This window comes from Entelurus aequoreus, linkage group LG10 (assembly GCF_033978785.1).
Source record: "Entelurus aequoreus isolate RoL-2023_Sb linkage group LG10, RoL_Eaeq_v1.1, whole genome shotgun sequence".
NCBI lineage: Eukaryota > Metazoa > Chordata > Actinopteri > Syngnathiformes > Syngnathidae > Entelurus > Entelurus aequoreus.
In genome coordinates, this window is record NC_084740.1 from 12,547,105 (window position 1) to 12,562,821 (window position 15,717).

A 15,717-nucleotide genomic window follows, 5' to 3' on the forward strand; every position below is an offset into this window, starting at 1 on the left:
TCTAAATGTTCCTGTGTCTAGTAGCAAGGTGGAAGAAACTCATTGGTGGTTACAGGAAGCGATTAATTTCAATTATTTTTTTCCAAAGGGTGTGCTACCAAATATTAAGTTGAGGGTGCCAATAGCTTTGTCCAGTCCATTTTTGGAGTTTTGTGTAAAATCATATCAGATTTGGCTTTTTTTTTGTGTGTGTGTTGTTCCAATGCAAACAAAAGAAATAAACATGTGAAAACCAAAGCCTTTGTAATTTCAACAATTTTCTGGGAGAAGTGGTGCATTACAGTCGTGGTCAAAAAGCCTCACTTTTTCTCCTCCAAACATATTGCTGGGTATTGTGGCCAAAAGGCTCAATTTGTGTTTCATCTGACAACAAAACTTTCCTCCAGAAGGTCTTATCTTTGTCCATGTGATGTCAGATGAAACAAAAATTGAGCTGTTTGGCCACAATACCCAGCAATATGTTTGGAGGAGAAAAGGTGAGGCCTTTAATCCCAGGAACACCATCCCTACCGTCAAACATGGTGGTGGTAGTATTATGCTCTGGGCCTGTTTTGCTGCCAATTGAACTGGTGCTTTACAGAGAGTAAATGGACAATGAAAAAAGAGGATTACCTCCAAATTCTTCAGGACAACCTAAAATCATCAGCCCGCAGGTTGGGTCTTGGGCGCAATTGGGTGTTCCAACAGGACAATGACTCCAAACACACGTCAAAAGTGGTAAAGGAATGGCTAAATCAGGCTAAAATGAAGGTTTTAGGATGGCCCTCCCAAAGTCCTGACTTAAACGTGTGGACAATGCTGAAGAAACAAGTCCATGTCAGAAAACCAACACATTTAGCTGAACTACACCAATTTTGTCAAGAGGAGTGGTCAAAAATTCAACCAGAAGCTTGTGGATGGCTACAAAAAGCGCCTTATTGCAGTGAAACTTGCCAAGGGACATGTAAGCAAATATTAACATTTCTGTATGTATACTTTTGACCCAGCAGATTTGCTCACATTTTCAGTAGACCCATAATAAATTCATAAAAGAACCAAACTTCATGAATGTTTTTTGTGACCAACAAGTATGTGCTCCAATCACTTTATCACAAAAACATAAGAGTTGTAGAAATGATTGGAAACTCAAGACAGCCATGACATTATGTTCTTTACAAGTGTATGTAAACTTTTGACCACGACTGAAAAGTGCCAATATTTTTGGCCATGACTGTATATTTTGCATTAAAAAAACTGGCAGGTCAGGCACCAGAGATTTGCCATGAAATTTACAGCGGTACAGTTTTTCCATTTACAATAAAGCACCGAAAAAAGAATGGTCGTAGATTACGGGTATACGGTAAAAAACTGGCAGCCTAGTCACTAAAATTTACTCTTAAATAAACTGTCAGCTCAGTTGTTATAATTTGTGTTTGACACCTGTATACTTGACATTTTATTCCTTTACTGTACCGAAAATGAACTGAACCATGACCGTAAAGTACTGTACCGTTATTATGTGTCATACCATTTCCCCCTTAGCTACATGTGTAAATAAATGTGCAGGTATGAGGAATATGTGCGGTCCTACAACTGTGAACAGTGTTTATTTGTAGGAGGATGAATGATTCATAAGACACCCAACAATGGAGAGAGTAAAAAAAAAAAAACACCCCAAGGAGAAGTGGATGAGGGTAAGGGCCAAAGGAAGACAGGAGGAAGGGAGTTAAAAGCAGAGGAAGGGCAGAAAAAGATGAAAAGGGGTGCGGAGAAAGAGAGACAATGCGCTCAGCTGTGGATAATTACAGCAGGAAGCAAGCCGAGAGGAGAGACGGACCGACAGAGAGACAAGCTAATTATAATTATTTTTAGTATGCTTGTTGTTATCACTATTATCATAATGGCTGTCAATATCACTGTCGCCATGGTGACCACGCTGCCTGCTCTGGACCAATGGGGTTCGGCCAACTGTGCATATATTGTGTGCGTATTTGCATGATCAGAGGACGTCTGGCAGTGATAATATATGAGGAAGATTATGTGATGCGGTTTGTTCTGCGGGGGGAAAAACTGGAAATATTATAAAAACTCTGAATGGGAGGTAAAAACAACAACACTTGTTTTGGTGGGGGAAATGCCAAGTGATGCACATATTTTAGTACTGAACAGCAAATGTTTGGTATTGTTGAGTCAAAAAAAAACTTAAATAAGGTCAGTTGTAAATATATTCCAGTTTAATCAGCTGGTTTTTGCTACGTGTCATGAAAAGCTTGAAAAGCTTAGTTGTTGTTGGCACAGAGTGAACACTGCAACTTCGAATGGGGGGGAAAAAAAAGATGGAGCGACACGACACAGTTTAGGCGGCGAGAAAGCGACACAGAACGTGCAGTAAGTAGTGTGAGTCAAAGCTGGCGGACGGCCAACGGTTTCCTCTTCCTGTTGCTCAAACGGCGTCATGCTGTTTGCAAAAGCATCAATTATGACTGCTGGTCATGAAATGGCTTGTTGTTTTAGGGAATAAGCTTTTCATTGTCGTTTGCAGTGGTGTGGAAATACACTTGATTTCAGTGGGAGGTGTTTCTAATGTTTTGTCCTCTCGTGTAAAACAGGAAAAAATATTGTTTGATCACAATTGCTAAATTTTTTTTGGATTACACAACTGTTGTGGCATAGTGTAATATGACACTATGGATGGGTACCTTTCACATTCGAATCGGCATGGTTCCAATTCCTGGTTCCTTGGAATCGATACCGGTACCCGATGGTACCAATTTTCAGTACTTCTTTGTGTGTTCATGTGGGAATCATATATAAAATATATTTTTTAAATTTAACATTCAACACTGAGCTGATCATTATAACTGTTCTGTCCAGTTGTCATATCTTAATTTCTTACACTTCATTTTTTGCAAATATGCATTCATATTGTACTTGCACTAGGTGTCTTGCTGTAGTCAGGAAGTAATCTGTTGGCATTAAGTTGAATGTGTCAGTCTTGTCTTTTGTTGAGCCCTACAAAGTGTTTATACTGTAAGCATTGTACTTATTAGTAGGGATGTTCCAATCAGGCTCTTATGCTGCCTATTCCAATACTTATCATCCATCAGTGAGATCCGCTGATACCAACACCAATACCGATCACATTTATTTATGGTGTATATAGTCGTGGTCAAAAGTTTACATACACTTGTAAATAACATAATGTCATGGCTGTCTTGAGTTTCTAATAATTTCTACTACTCTTATTTTTTATGTTTCATCTGACCACAGAATGTTCCTCCAGAAGGTCTTATCTTTGTCCATGTGATGTCAGATTAAACTAAAATGTAGCTGTTTGGCACAATACCCAGCAATATTTTTGGAGGAGAAAAGGTGGGGCCTTTAATGCCAGGAACACCATGCTTACCGTCAAGCATGGTGGTGGTAGCATTGTGCTCTGGGCCTGTTTTGCTGCCAATGGAACTGGTGCTTTAAAGAGAGTAAATGAGACAATGAAAAAGGAGGATTACCTCCAAATTCTTCAGGACAACCTAAAATCATCGGCCCGGAGGTTGGGTCTTGGGCGCAGTTGGGTGTTCCAACAGGACAATGACGCCAAATACACGTCAAAAGTGGTAAAGGAATGGCTTAATCAGGATATAATTAAGGTTTTAGAATGGCCTTCCCAAAGTCCTGACTTAAACGTGTGGACAATGCTGAAGAAACAAGTCCATGTCAGAAAACCAACACATTTAGCTGAACTGCACCAATTTTGTTAAGAGGAGTGGTCAAAAATTCAACCAGAAGCTTGTGGATGGCTACCAAAAGCGCCTTTTTGCAGTGAAACTTGCCAAGGGACATGTAACCAAATATTAACATTGCTGTATGTATACTTTTGACCCAGCACATTTGCTCACATTTTCAGTAGACCCATAATAAATTCATAAAAGAACCAAATTTCATGAATGTTTTTTGTGAAAAACAAGTATGTGCTCCAATCACTCTATCACAAAAAAATAAGAGTTGTAGAAATGATTGGAAACTCACGACAGCCATGACATCATGTTCTTTACAAGTGTATGTCAACCTTTGACCACGACTGTATATTCATAGTGGTACAGTATTAGCACAATATTTTAAGTAGTTACTTTACCTATTTTATTGCATAAAATAGTTTGAGCTAAACAAACTCAATAGTACAGTACAAAATTGTTAATCTACTACTCACTTGAAGGTGTCATATTATGATTTGTTCTACAATTAAAACACTTGACATGTAATGGTGATTATTATCCATCCTATCTTGCTGATTGTATTGTACCATATATTCCCCGGCCAGAAATCTGCGTTCTAAGAACTCCGGCTTATTAGTGATTCCCACAACCCAAAAAAAGTCTGCGGGCTTTAGAGCGTTTTCTAATCGCGCTCCAGTACTCTGGAATGCTACCTCAGTTGAAGCAGTTAAGTCCTATCTTAAAACTCATTTGTATACTCTAGCCTTTAAATAGACCAATTTTTAGACCAGTTGATCTGCCGTCTCCCTTTTCTGCTATGTCCCCCCCTCCTGCGTGGAGATGTTATCAGGTGATCACGGATCAGCCTCCACGGAGGATGCGCTAGCTGTTCCAAGTCAGGACCCGGGGTGGACCACTCCTCTTTGCATCAGTTAGTGACGTCTCTGCACTGCTGACTTGTCAAGATGATCCCCTGCTGGCCTCCCAATGAACTGAACTTTAACATTATGAAGTCGGGATCTGGGTGGGACCACCCCTTATGCATCAGTCGGTGACGTCTCAGCGCCCTGACATGTCTACCTGCAAGAGACCCACTTTCGACTGGACTCTCACATTATTAACCGCAGGCTGGCTGAGTAACAACAATATGAATGTTGCACGGAAAATTTCTCTGCCAGTTTCTGCATCCCACAGGGATTCTTCTTTTGTGTTTCTGCACCTGCGGTTCCCACACAAGGTTGCAACATTGTTTGCCAACACTGTCTGCTCTCATTTTCTCGCACATTTGACCGTCTGATGTTCTGTGTACCTACACTCTGTCCTCCTCCTGTCTAGACCTGCTGTGTGTGTGTCTGTGGGTGGGTGCGTGTGGTACACAGAACATCAATTTCCACAATTCTATTAGTAATAGAAATGTGTAGGGGGGTGTATGGTGTGTGGTCATTAAATATGTAATCTGATATATGTTCTTTACAGAAAATGAGCCAAAGTCAGTGAGTCTCAGTTTGAAAAATTAATTAATTGTATCATTTTTCTTTTAATAAAAAATGAAAACGGGTCCCACAGACCCGAACACCACACAAGGGTTAAACACCGGTCCGTGTCTTTAGTCTATGTTGCGTTAACATTTGAGCTCTAGTAAACCGAATCACAGCAGAGTTCACTTAACGGTCCACTTAACGGTCCACTTGTTGGATGGGTTAGGACAATTGCATTCACACGTGACCAAACTAACAGTACCAGCAAAGCAAAGGCACCAGAGTTTGTTTTATCCGAACGCTACATGACAAGGAGCGTGATTGATTCTTACCATCTTCTAGTGTGGTGGCGTTGATCTCAGAGCTGGAAGGCCCGGTCCCGGCTCTGTTGAAGGCCTGGACCACCACGCCGTACTGGGCAAACTTCTTAAGGTTGTCTAGTGTGTACACTTCGCTGTCGCCAGTCGCCTTCATCTCCACAATGCTGTACTGGCCATTGCTGCCTGGGCCGTTCTCTCTGTAACCGATCTGGTAACCCCGGATTACTCCATTTTGAAGATCCTTCCTGGGAGCCTGGCGGGTTGGAATGAGGTATAAGTTGTAACGTTAATTCTCAGAGTGATAAATATTAGGGATGTTCCGATTAACATCTTTGGTCTACAATCCGATGATTTTGAGTCCCGAACCAATTTTTGGACAATAAATCAAAAATGTGTTACAGCAAGTTTGAGTTTGAGTTTGAGTTTGAGTTTATTTCGAACATGCAAGCATACAACATGATACATCACAATTTCCAGTTTCTTTTCAACATGTTCGAAAAGGAGTAGGAAGAAGCAGAGCTTATTTAATCCTACCCCTTTTCTTTACATAACAGTTGCAAAACTTTTTGTTCACTTCCTGTTCACAATTTTTTCACAATAAACTCCATAAGTAATCACAATAAAAATAAATAAATAAATAATAGTAAGAATTTAATAATAATAATTGGTGAAGTAAGTCATATTTCATATGATGAGATAAGTAAGATTACTTTAAGAATGAATGAATGGATGGATGAAATAAATTGAGAATGTTTGTCATGGTTCTTCTTCTTTGTACTTTGTAAACACTTTAAGTTTGAAGAGTTTCTTGAAGTGGATCATATTAGTACATTGTTTGATTGCTTTGCTTAATCCATTCCATAATTTAATTCCACATACTGATATACTGAAGGTCTTAAGTGTTGTACGTGCAAACAAATGTTTTAAATTACGTTTTTCTCTAAGATTATATTTCTCCTCTTTTGTTGAGAAGAATTGTTGTATATTCTTGGGTAGCAGGTTATAGTTTGCTTTGTGCATAATTTTAGCTGTTTGCAAATTCACTATGTCGTGGAATTTCAGTATTTTTGATTCAATAAATAAAGGGTTTGTATGTTCTCTATATCCAACATTATGTATTATTCTAACTGATCTTTTTTGTAACACCGTTAATGAATGAAGTGTACTTTTGTAATTATTTCCCCATATTTCTACACAGTAGCTCAGATATGGTAACACTAGTGAGCAGTAGAGAATATGAAGGGATTTTTTGTCTAGAACATGTTTTGCTTTATTCATTATTGACGTGTTTCTTGCAACTTTATGTTGTATATTTTTTACGTGAGATTTCCAGTTCAATTTATCATCAATCATTATACCTAGAAATTTGGTTTCGTTTACTCTTTCAATTTCTATTCCGTCTATTTGTATTTGTGTTTGACTTTCTCTTCTACTGTTACCGAATAGCATTATTTTAGTTTTACTAAGATTCAACGATAGTCTGTTTTTGTCAAACCATCTTTTTAATTTGTTAATTTCTTCTGTTATTATTTGTATTATCTCCTGTGTGTTCTCTCCTGAACAAAACGCTGTTGTATCATCCGCAAATAATACTAACTTTAAATCTTTTGTAACTTTACAAATGTCATTTATATAGAGATTGAATAATTTAGGTCCTAGTATTGATCCCTGAGGTACACCACAGGATATATTTAGCGTTGTAGACGTGTGTAACTAAAGTAAACACAAAAATTACACTTTATAAGGCTTATCTTATTAAATGTAGACATTTCTAGTATTGTTGTAAATCAGATGATGTAGTAAGTGTTTGTTGTATTGAATTCTACCAACAATTTATTTTAAGAAAATAAAGTGGCTCGTGCAAATTAACTAAACAAAAGCAAAAACTACTATTGGCTCCCATTTAAATTGTTTTGGTTTTGGTCTTAAAGCATTTATTTTTTACTCCTTGAGATTTCATTTAAACAATAACAAAAACAACCAAAAATATGTTTTTGCAGAAATAAAAACGAGTACAAGAAAAATATTGATTTCATCACTTTAGTATCCTTTTTGTTGCCGGGTTCTTCTTCAATCCTCACAATTAAGGGTAAAAATGGCAAGTCAAAAGAAATAACTTAAAAGTGGTTATTATTTCTCGCCAACGGTGAAAAAAAATAGGTAGAAAAATACAAAAATGGTGAAAGTGTACAGAAAAAAATCACAAAGGTATTTAGCAGAAATATTTACAAAAATAAACAGTATTTCACTTACTGTGTGATGCTTGACGTCTATTACCTTCTTTGTAAAAGTAGACCAAATCCCAAACAATTCTCCTCAGCTTCCAACACCCACGAGCTCCAACCCAACACACCCTAAATGCCAGGTTCTTTTTATATTCTAGGCCCCTCACCCGGAGCAATAAAAAAAACACAAAATCTTCAATTAAGCAAAATATAGGTTGAAGAAACTATTAATCTTCTTTTTTCAGAATTTATGAAAACTATATATAAAAACTAAATGTGAAATGTACAGTGACTAAATGTCATCCTGTTGAGGTTGAGGTGGGCGGGTTTGGTGGGCGGGGTTTGGTGGGCGGGCGAGGTTTGGTGGTGCGGGGGTGTATATTGTAGCCCGGAAGAGTTAGGGATGCAAGGGATTCTGGGTATTTGTTTTGTTGTGTTTATGTTGTGTTACGGTGCGGATGTTCTCCCGAAATGTGTTTGTCATTCTTGTTTGGTGTGGGTTCACAGTGTGGCGCATATTTGTAACAGTGTTAAAGTTGTTTATACGGCCAACCTCAGTGTGACCTGTATGGCTGTTGATCAATTATGTCATGCAGTCACTTTCGTGTGTATGCAGAAGCCGCATACAACATGTGACTGGGCCGGCACGCTGTTTGTATGGTGAAAAAGAGGACGCATTGACAGGTTGTAGAGGACGCTAAAGGCAGTGCCAGCACGGCACGCCCTTAATATTGTTGTCCGGGTGAAAATCGGGAGAAATTCGGGAGAATAGTTGCCCCGGGAGGGGCACTGAAATTCGTGAGTCTCCCGGAAAAATCGGGAAGGTTGGCAAGTATGGGTATCGATAGTGTCAACCTCTGGATCGATCACCATTGAAGATTGCGGTTCGCTTTTTGTGTCGTCCTGATCGGTGTGTGTGTGTGTAGCATGCTTAGTCATTCCATTTTCTCTAGTCATCCAGTGATAATGTTACTTGGAAGAGACTTTGTTTATTTTACGGTAAGGATTAGTATCTTAGAAGCCTCTTCACATTGTGACTAGACGTTTGATGCAGCCTGCTCCAAAATTCGAACCGGCGTTCTGGTTCTGACAAGACACACACCCTCCTGGAATTCATGCAACTCCTGCATGTGTGTATAAAAAAATATATTAAAATTGTGTCTCCCTGAGCGTGCATCTCTTTTGAAGGAATATTTCATATATATATACAATCTTCAACCATGTAAACACTGGGAGACAAATGTGGTAAATCGCAGATTGCTGCAGTTAATTTAATCAAATTTCGGCCCCGATCTGGTCCCATGATACGTTAAGGACATCTGTGAAAAGCATACCAACTAAGGATGCATACTGTACCTTCCAAGTGACCCGGATACTCTGAGAGGTCACCGGCTGCAGGATTACGTCTATAGGAGGACCGTCAGGTTCTGAAAAAAACAGTTTTCAAATGCTTTGTTTCTCCCTTTTCAAAGATGCAAAATTGACTTTTACATTCTGTTCAAATAGGAAAATATCAATAGAGTCTGTTCATGAATACCAAACGTGACAAAAAGGTGTTCCGTTTTTTAATCTAAAGATACTTAGTCTCTTTAGAATTTCATTATAATGTTTCAAGGGTAAATCTTCCTTCTTCATGGACATGATACCACCGCTGACCTACCCCTAGCTAGATGAGCAAAATCGGTCTTTACTACACATCTTAAAATGAAGCCTGGAACTCTGCAAACTATTCGTTAGTCAGCAAAAGACGTGTGGGCCGTAAGTTTGATCGTTTTGTTTTTCTTCAGCAAGCAGGCTAACCTAGTGAATTGTGAATCATATTTATATAGCGCTCTTTCTCTGCAGACTTAAAGCGCTTTACATAGTGAAATCCATTATCTAAGTTACATTTGAACCAGTGTGGATGGCACTGGGAGCAGGTGGGTAAAGTGTCTTGCCCAAGAACACAACAGCGGTGGCTAGGATGGCGGAAGCGGGGATCAAACCTGGAACCCTGAAGTTGCCGGCACGGCCGAGCCACGCCGCCCCAACCTACTCTGATGTTGCTGGTAAACGTGACTTCCACTGTAGCTAGCATAGCTATGTTAGTGTTGCTAATGTTTGTGTCCACCTGTCCGATTCCTTAATGTTACGTTGTTGAATGTGATATATAATATACAGTATATTACATTGGATTTGTGCAGAGTTACAGTGTTTAAAAAAGTGGATGAAGTTCACAATATTGCTTTTTGGAATGCAGCTTATTTGCATTCAAGCTATAGACACACAAAATGGCCTGTCCCTGGTCGGGATTTCAAGGCTGCATTTTGGCCAACTCACTTCCAATACAAAGTTGTGGGACTAATTGTAGTAGAACATAGTCAAATATGAGACCTTTAATGTCTGTTGTACTCACGAGCTTCCTCAGTGCTGATGGTTAGCTCTTTACTGGCCTCACTCTTGCCGATGGAGTTGTAGGAGTACATGCGGATGCTGTAGACGGAGGCGGGGTGGAGGTCCACTATGTTGGCCTGATTGTTGGTGGGGGAGATGTTACGAGTGGCATGCTTCAGCTCCCAAGAATCTGACAAAAAGGTGAAGAGGATGATGAAATTAAAGTGTGACAATCATTGGTACTTTAACTTTTATAAATACACACTAACAATCTGATATTTTTATGTATTAGTCATGTGTATTTTAGTATCATTCATATCATCCATCCATCCATTTTCTACCGTTTGTCCCTTTTGGGTATGCTTTTGGAAGACTTTGGCAGAGGTGTGCATACAGAAGCCTCGTCTCAGTATCAACTGAAGTGATTTCATGTGAATTGAATAAAGAAATTGTGGTACTAACTCACCGGTCTTGTTCTTATACTCAATGTCATATGAGGTGATGACGCTGTTGCCATCAAACCTCTGAGTCCACCGTAAGTTCATACTGCGATCTTTCACTTCTCGCACTTCCAGTTCTGGAGGGTCCGGAGGCTCTGCGGATGAGAGTGTGTCAGTGGAACAAGAGGAGATGGAGACTGGTGTTAGTTTTTATCAGTGCATAAATGGCTACCTTGCACCGTGAGCTGAATGAGCCCTCGCCCTTCACCATACGAGTTGATGGCGTGACAGGAGAAAAAGACAGAATCCTCACGCTCTGCTGGCTTCAGCTGCAAAGAGAAAAGTACATTTAATAAAAGAAAAACAAGCAACTTTTACTTCGTAGCAGTAATAAGGTTGTTATAAATTCCCTTTGTCAGAAGAGTAAGAGAAAGTTCCCTATTTAATATGATAATTGTTGAATATAATTGACTATATTATTGTTGACGTAAACAAGCTATTATTGTAGTCATGCACCTTTAAGTTACGTCTGTTTTGAGTCAGGCAGTTTACCGGGCAGCTATGTTTACTTTTCCGGGGTCCTTCGGGCAATGTGTTGAACAGTGTGTGTACGTGAGAGTGTGCTTAGCTGCTGCTGCTACAAAGCAATATATAAAGAAGTTAAAAAGTAAAACGGTGTCCTTATTCCCTAACCGGAGTACGCTCACGGGTGAAGAGTCCCAGCACAACAACAACAACATCAGTTTAAACATATAGTTCTTTAATATTGGTCCTTCGAGCCGGATTATCTTCACTCGCGACGGAGAAATGGACGCAGCGCTAACAACAGCGGCAGACGGCGGCGCACTCGGAGCAAGACAGCGACAGCTTCCAACTCGTCTAGAAGGCTACCAGGTTAGCCTCCCACAGTCCCTCATTCCTCACGGTGCCCGCGCGGAGGACCGAGGAGAGAGCGTCGGCGCCCAGCGGCTGCAGTCACTCAGCCTACAGACCGAGTCTGTGTGCATGGAGGACCAGCCGCACGGAGCGCACGCTATCCCCGATCGTCCATTTTCGGCGGGAGCGGCCGACAAGGTGAGCGAGTGGAACATGGCGATACATGCTAGAGACTTGCCCAGCCAGCTAACACGCCATATGAGCCAACCATCGGCGGCGCCCGCGAGGCGGAGCTATCAAAGCAGGCAGGGTTCTCCTGTCCTACGGCCACCAGCTAATCTCAATATGAGCGTCCCAACATATCAATCACCCTGGCTAAACTGTCCAGTAGTTCACAGCACCCCTCTGTCACAACCATCCAGCCTCCATCTTGGATCATCTAGGCTGCTTCAGCATGAGCCACACCTGTCTACGCTGCCACATACCATCTCTACAACACTAGAGCTTCAAGCAGCAAAGACTCCTACACCAGGTGGTAGACCAGAGAACTACACACTGACGCAGTCTCTGCCCTCAACTGTGACATCGGCATGGGCACCGCCTCCCCTCACTACGCTGAATGTTTCGATGCTGCAGCCTACACCTCAAGCTTCACAAGTAGCGAGTTATGCCAGCCCACAGACATCAGTTACATCAGGCTACCTGTCTAACCAGCCTACCACAGTGATGATTAACAATGTACAGGACAGAGTGCCACCAGCTGCACAACTGCAATACCTGCCCATGCAGACAACACCAGTAAATCCAGCGCCAGTGCAGCAATACACCCCACTCCCGTCCGCACAGCCAGTGTGGCAATACACCCCACTCCCGCCTGCACAGCCCGTGCAGCAACACGCTCCACTGTTTGCACAACCAGCTTATCAACCCCCACAGATAGCAACAGCGCCATATTCTGCACCACAGCTACCTGTTGCGGCTGGCACTCAGCCAGTTATCAATCCATCGCCCTACAGCGCTGCCACTCCCCTGGGGACTGTCTATCAGCCTCCATCAACCATCGCTACACAGCAATTACACCAGTCACCACTGCCAACGCAGAACCAACAGCTGCAACTCTACCAGCCTGTGTATCCGCCATCAACTCAGCCAGCATATCAACTGGTGTCTCCCCCTGCTGGTTTCACTCTGCAACAGCCCCCATCAACTCAACAGGTTCAGTACAGTCCCCAGTCTCAGTATACGCCACTACAGGTACCTTACACCACCAAGTCCCCCAGACAGCCTGTTCCAATACCTGAACTGCCTAAGTTGGTGCATGACAGTGAGAGAGAGTTTGCTGATTTAAAAATGGCGTTAGATCACCTGCTCAATCCACACACTGAACTTTCTGAACATTACAAATACCGTGTGCTTATGGAACACTTGATCCTGGATGAAGCTAAGCTAATAGCTCAGTCACACAGACATTATGTACAGCCCTACACCGCCGCCATGCAGGCTTTGCAGAGACAGTACGGGCAGCCACATCAGTTGGCACAAAGTGAGATTGCAGCCATCCTGAACTCTCCTGATGTCAAATCAGGAGACCCCAAAGCCTTCCAGAGCTTCGCCCTCAACGTTGACTTGCTAGTAGGAATGCTAACCTCATTGGAAGGGCCTAATGGGATGGAAGTGATGTCTACTGGCCATGTTGACCGGCTACTTAGCAAACTCCCTAAACACATGAGAGACAATTTTGTGGAGCATCTGCAGGTTCAGGGGCGCCTCAGCACCAGCAGCCTAAATCCATACAACCTCAGAGACCTCGCAGAGTGGCTCAAGGTGAAGGCAGAAGCTCAGAGACTGTCCGCAAAAATGGCACAGCGCCATCGAGCTGAAGGAGCACCGCCTGCCAATCGAGACAGACCTGTTCCTTCTCCCCGGCCTCGGACTCGGCCTGTTTCTGTGTATCACGGCGCAGACCAGCCCAAATCAGCCGAAACGACTCGGCCAGCAGCTAGGCAACAAAAGTTTAAAAGGATGTGTCTCTTCTGCAAGAGTACAGAGCACTACTTGTCGCAGTGTCCAGACATTATTCAATGCTCAACACAGGAAATTGAGAAGTGGATAGCAGGCGGAAAGCGCTGTCGTAACTGTGGCCGTACTAACCACGATGAAGAGAGCTGCACATTAAAGAAACCTTGCAGTGAGTGTCAGGAGATCCACCTGAGAGTGCTGCATGACATCACCAGGCCGGGCCCCCAAATCTTCCTCATCACACCCAAAGACTGCACCTCAGCGGCTAACTCGATGCAGGGAGGGAAAGTATACCTCAAGGTGGTGCCAATCATTATCAGTCATGGGACCAGATCACTGCAGACCTATGCAATCCTCGATGATGGAGCTGAACGCACCATAATACTCCCAGCTGCAGTTCGAGACCTGAAGCTCAGGGGCAGAGCAGAGTCCCTCACCCTGCGGACTGTTCGTCAGGATGTGGTTCACCTCACTGGAGCATCAGTTGACTTTCATGTAGCTTCTCCAGCATCACCATCACAGCAGCATTTGGTTGAGAGGGCCTACACAGCAGGTCGACTCACCCTGACAGAGCAATCCTATCCAATAGCAGCGCTCCAGAGACGCTACCATCACCTGAGAGGATTACAACTGCAGAGCTTCAATAAGGTGCAACCACTGCTGCTCCTTGGTGCAGATTACACTCACCTGATCACTGCTACAGAACCTGTGAGGTTTGGCCCAAAGGGAGGACCCGTAGCTATCCATACAGCACTCGGCTGGACGCTTCAAGGCCCAGATGGTTCCCAGTCCCCCGCTGCATCATGCTACTACACCGCCTTCAAGCCTACACCAGATGACATCTACCAACAAGTCGAACGCCTCTGGCAGCTTGATGTGCTCCCATTCCGTAGCGAGCGGCTAGCAGTGCGGTCTCGCCTGGACCAGGAAGCGGTGAGCGTCTTGGAAGCACGCACTAAGAGAGTGAAGGTTGGTGACACACTTCGCTACACTACACCCCTGCTCCGGATAAAAGGTGCACCACCACTAAAAGCAGATGTAGAAGCAGTGATGCCAAAGCTACGCAGTACAGAGAGACGACTGCTTAAAGACACTGTCAAAGCTAAAATATATGAAGCAGAGATCCAGAAGCTTATAGATGGTGGGTGTGTCACAAAGCTCCAAGAGGGAGAGGGAAACAGCTCCAGAGAGTCATGGTTCATACCTCATCACCTCGTCCATCATAATGGCAAACATCGCCTTGTCTTTGACTGCTCCTTTAATCATGGTGGTCTCTCTCTCAATGAGCAGCTTCTCCCAGGTCCAACCCTCGGCCCATCTCTCATCGGGGTCCTCCTGCGGTTCCGCCAGCACGCTGTCGCCATCAGTGGAGATATCCGAGCCATGTTCCACCAAGTTCGGCTGCTACCGGAGGACCAGCCGTTGCTGAGGTTTGTTTGGAGAAACCTGCAAAGGGAGAAACAGCCTGACGTATACCAATGGCAGGTCTTGCCATTTGGTACCACAAGCAGCCCGTGTTGTGCAACATTTGCCCTGCAAAAACATGTAAAAGAATGTGCTGCAGGAAATGAAGACATCCTGCAGTCCATCGAACAGTCTTTCTACGTGGACAACTGTCTGCAGAGCCTGTCAACGACTGAGTCAGCCAAGCTCCTGGTGGACAAGATGCGACCATGTCTGGCCTCAGGAGGATTTGAGATTCGACAGTGGGCAAGTAACTTCTCATGTGTTGTCTCCCACTTGCCTTCCAGTGCCCGATCTGAAAGCACAGAGCTGTGGCTGGCCGAGAAATGCAACGATCCACAGGAGCCAGCCCTTGGTCTGCGGTGGTATTGTCCAACTGATCGGCTTGGTTTCAAGCCAAAGCCCCCAGAGAGTGAGACCCCTACTATGCGGTACATCTATAAGGTACTCGCCCGCCAGTATGATCCGATCGGGATCATTATCCCGTACACTACACGAGCCAAGATTCTCGTCCAGAGACTGTGGGCAAAGAAGAGGAGCTGGGACGACCCGAATCTCCCTCCTGACATCCTCCAGGCCTGGTCCAGCTGGGAGAGAGAACTCCCCGAGCTGGCCAACATCTCCATCCCTCGGACCTATGCACCATTGGAGCTTGCTACCGACACCACAGAGTATACTCTCCACGTCTTCTGTGACTCCTCTGAGCAAGCCTACGGGTCAGTGGCATATCTCACCACAAGAACTAATGACACTGTCTATGTCTCATTTGTGATGGCAAGGTCTAGAGTGGCCCCAAAACGCCAGCAGTCAATGCCAAGGTTGGAGCTCTG

The 15,717-nt window shown here is 43.3% G+C and overlaps 1 protein-coding gene across 2 annotated transcripts in view; it reads right to left on the bottom strand.

Annotated features, from left to right (window-relative positions):
* The window catches only part of dscaml1 (Down syndrome cell adhesion molecule like 1), a 332,167-nt gene that overhangs the window by 61,513 nt on the left and 254,937 nt on the right, over positions 1 to 15,717 (bottom strand). For both annotated transcript variants that reach the window (XM_062060149.1, XM_062060148.1), the window contains exons 14-18: positions 10,761 to 10,857; positions 10,555 to 10,683; positions 10,111 to 10,278; positions 9,072 to 9,142; positions 5,503 to 5,743 (exon numbers count right to left, since the gene is read on the bottom strand). In XM_062060149.1, the coding sequence (XP_061916133.1) occupies positions 5,503 to 5,743; positions 9,072 to 9,142; positions 10,111 to 10,278; positions 10,555 to 10,683; positions 10,761 to 10,857 (706 nt within the window). The remainder of the gene's footprint in view (positions 1 to 5,502; positions 5,744 to 9,071; positions 9,143 to 10,110; positions 10,279 to 10,554; positions 10,684 to 10,760; positions 10,858 to 15,717) is intronic.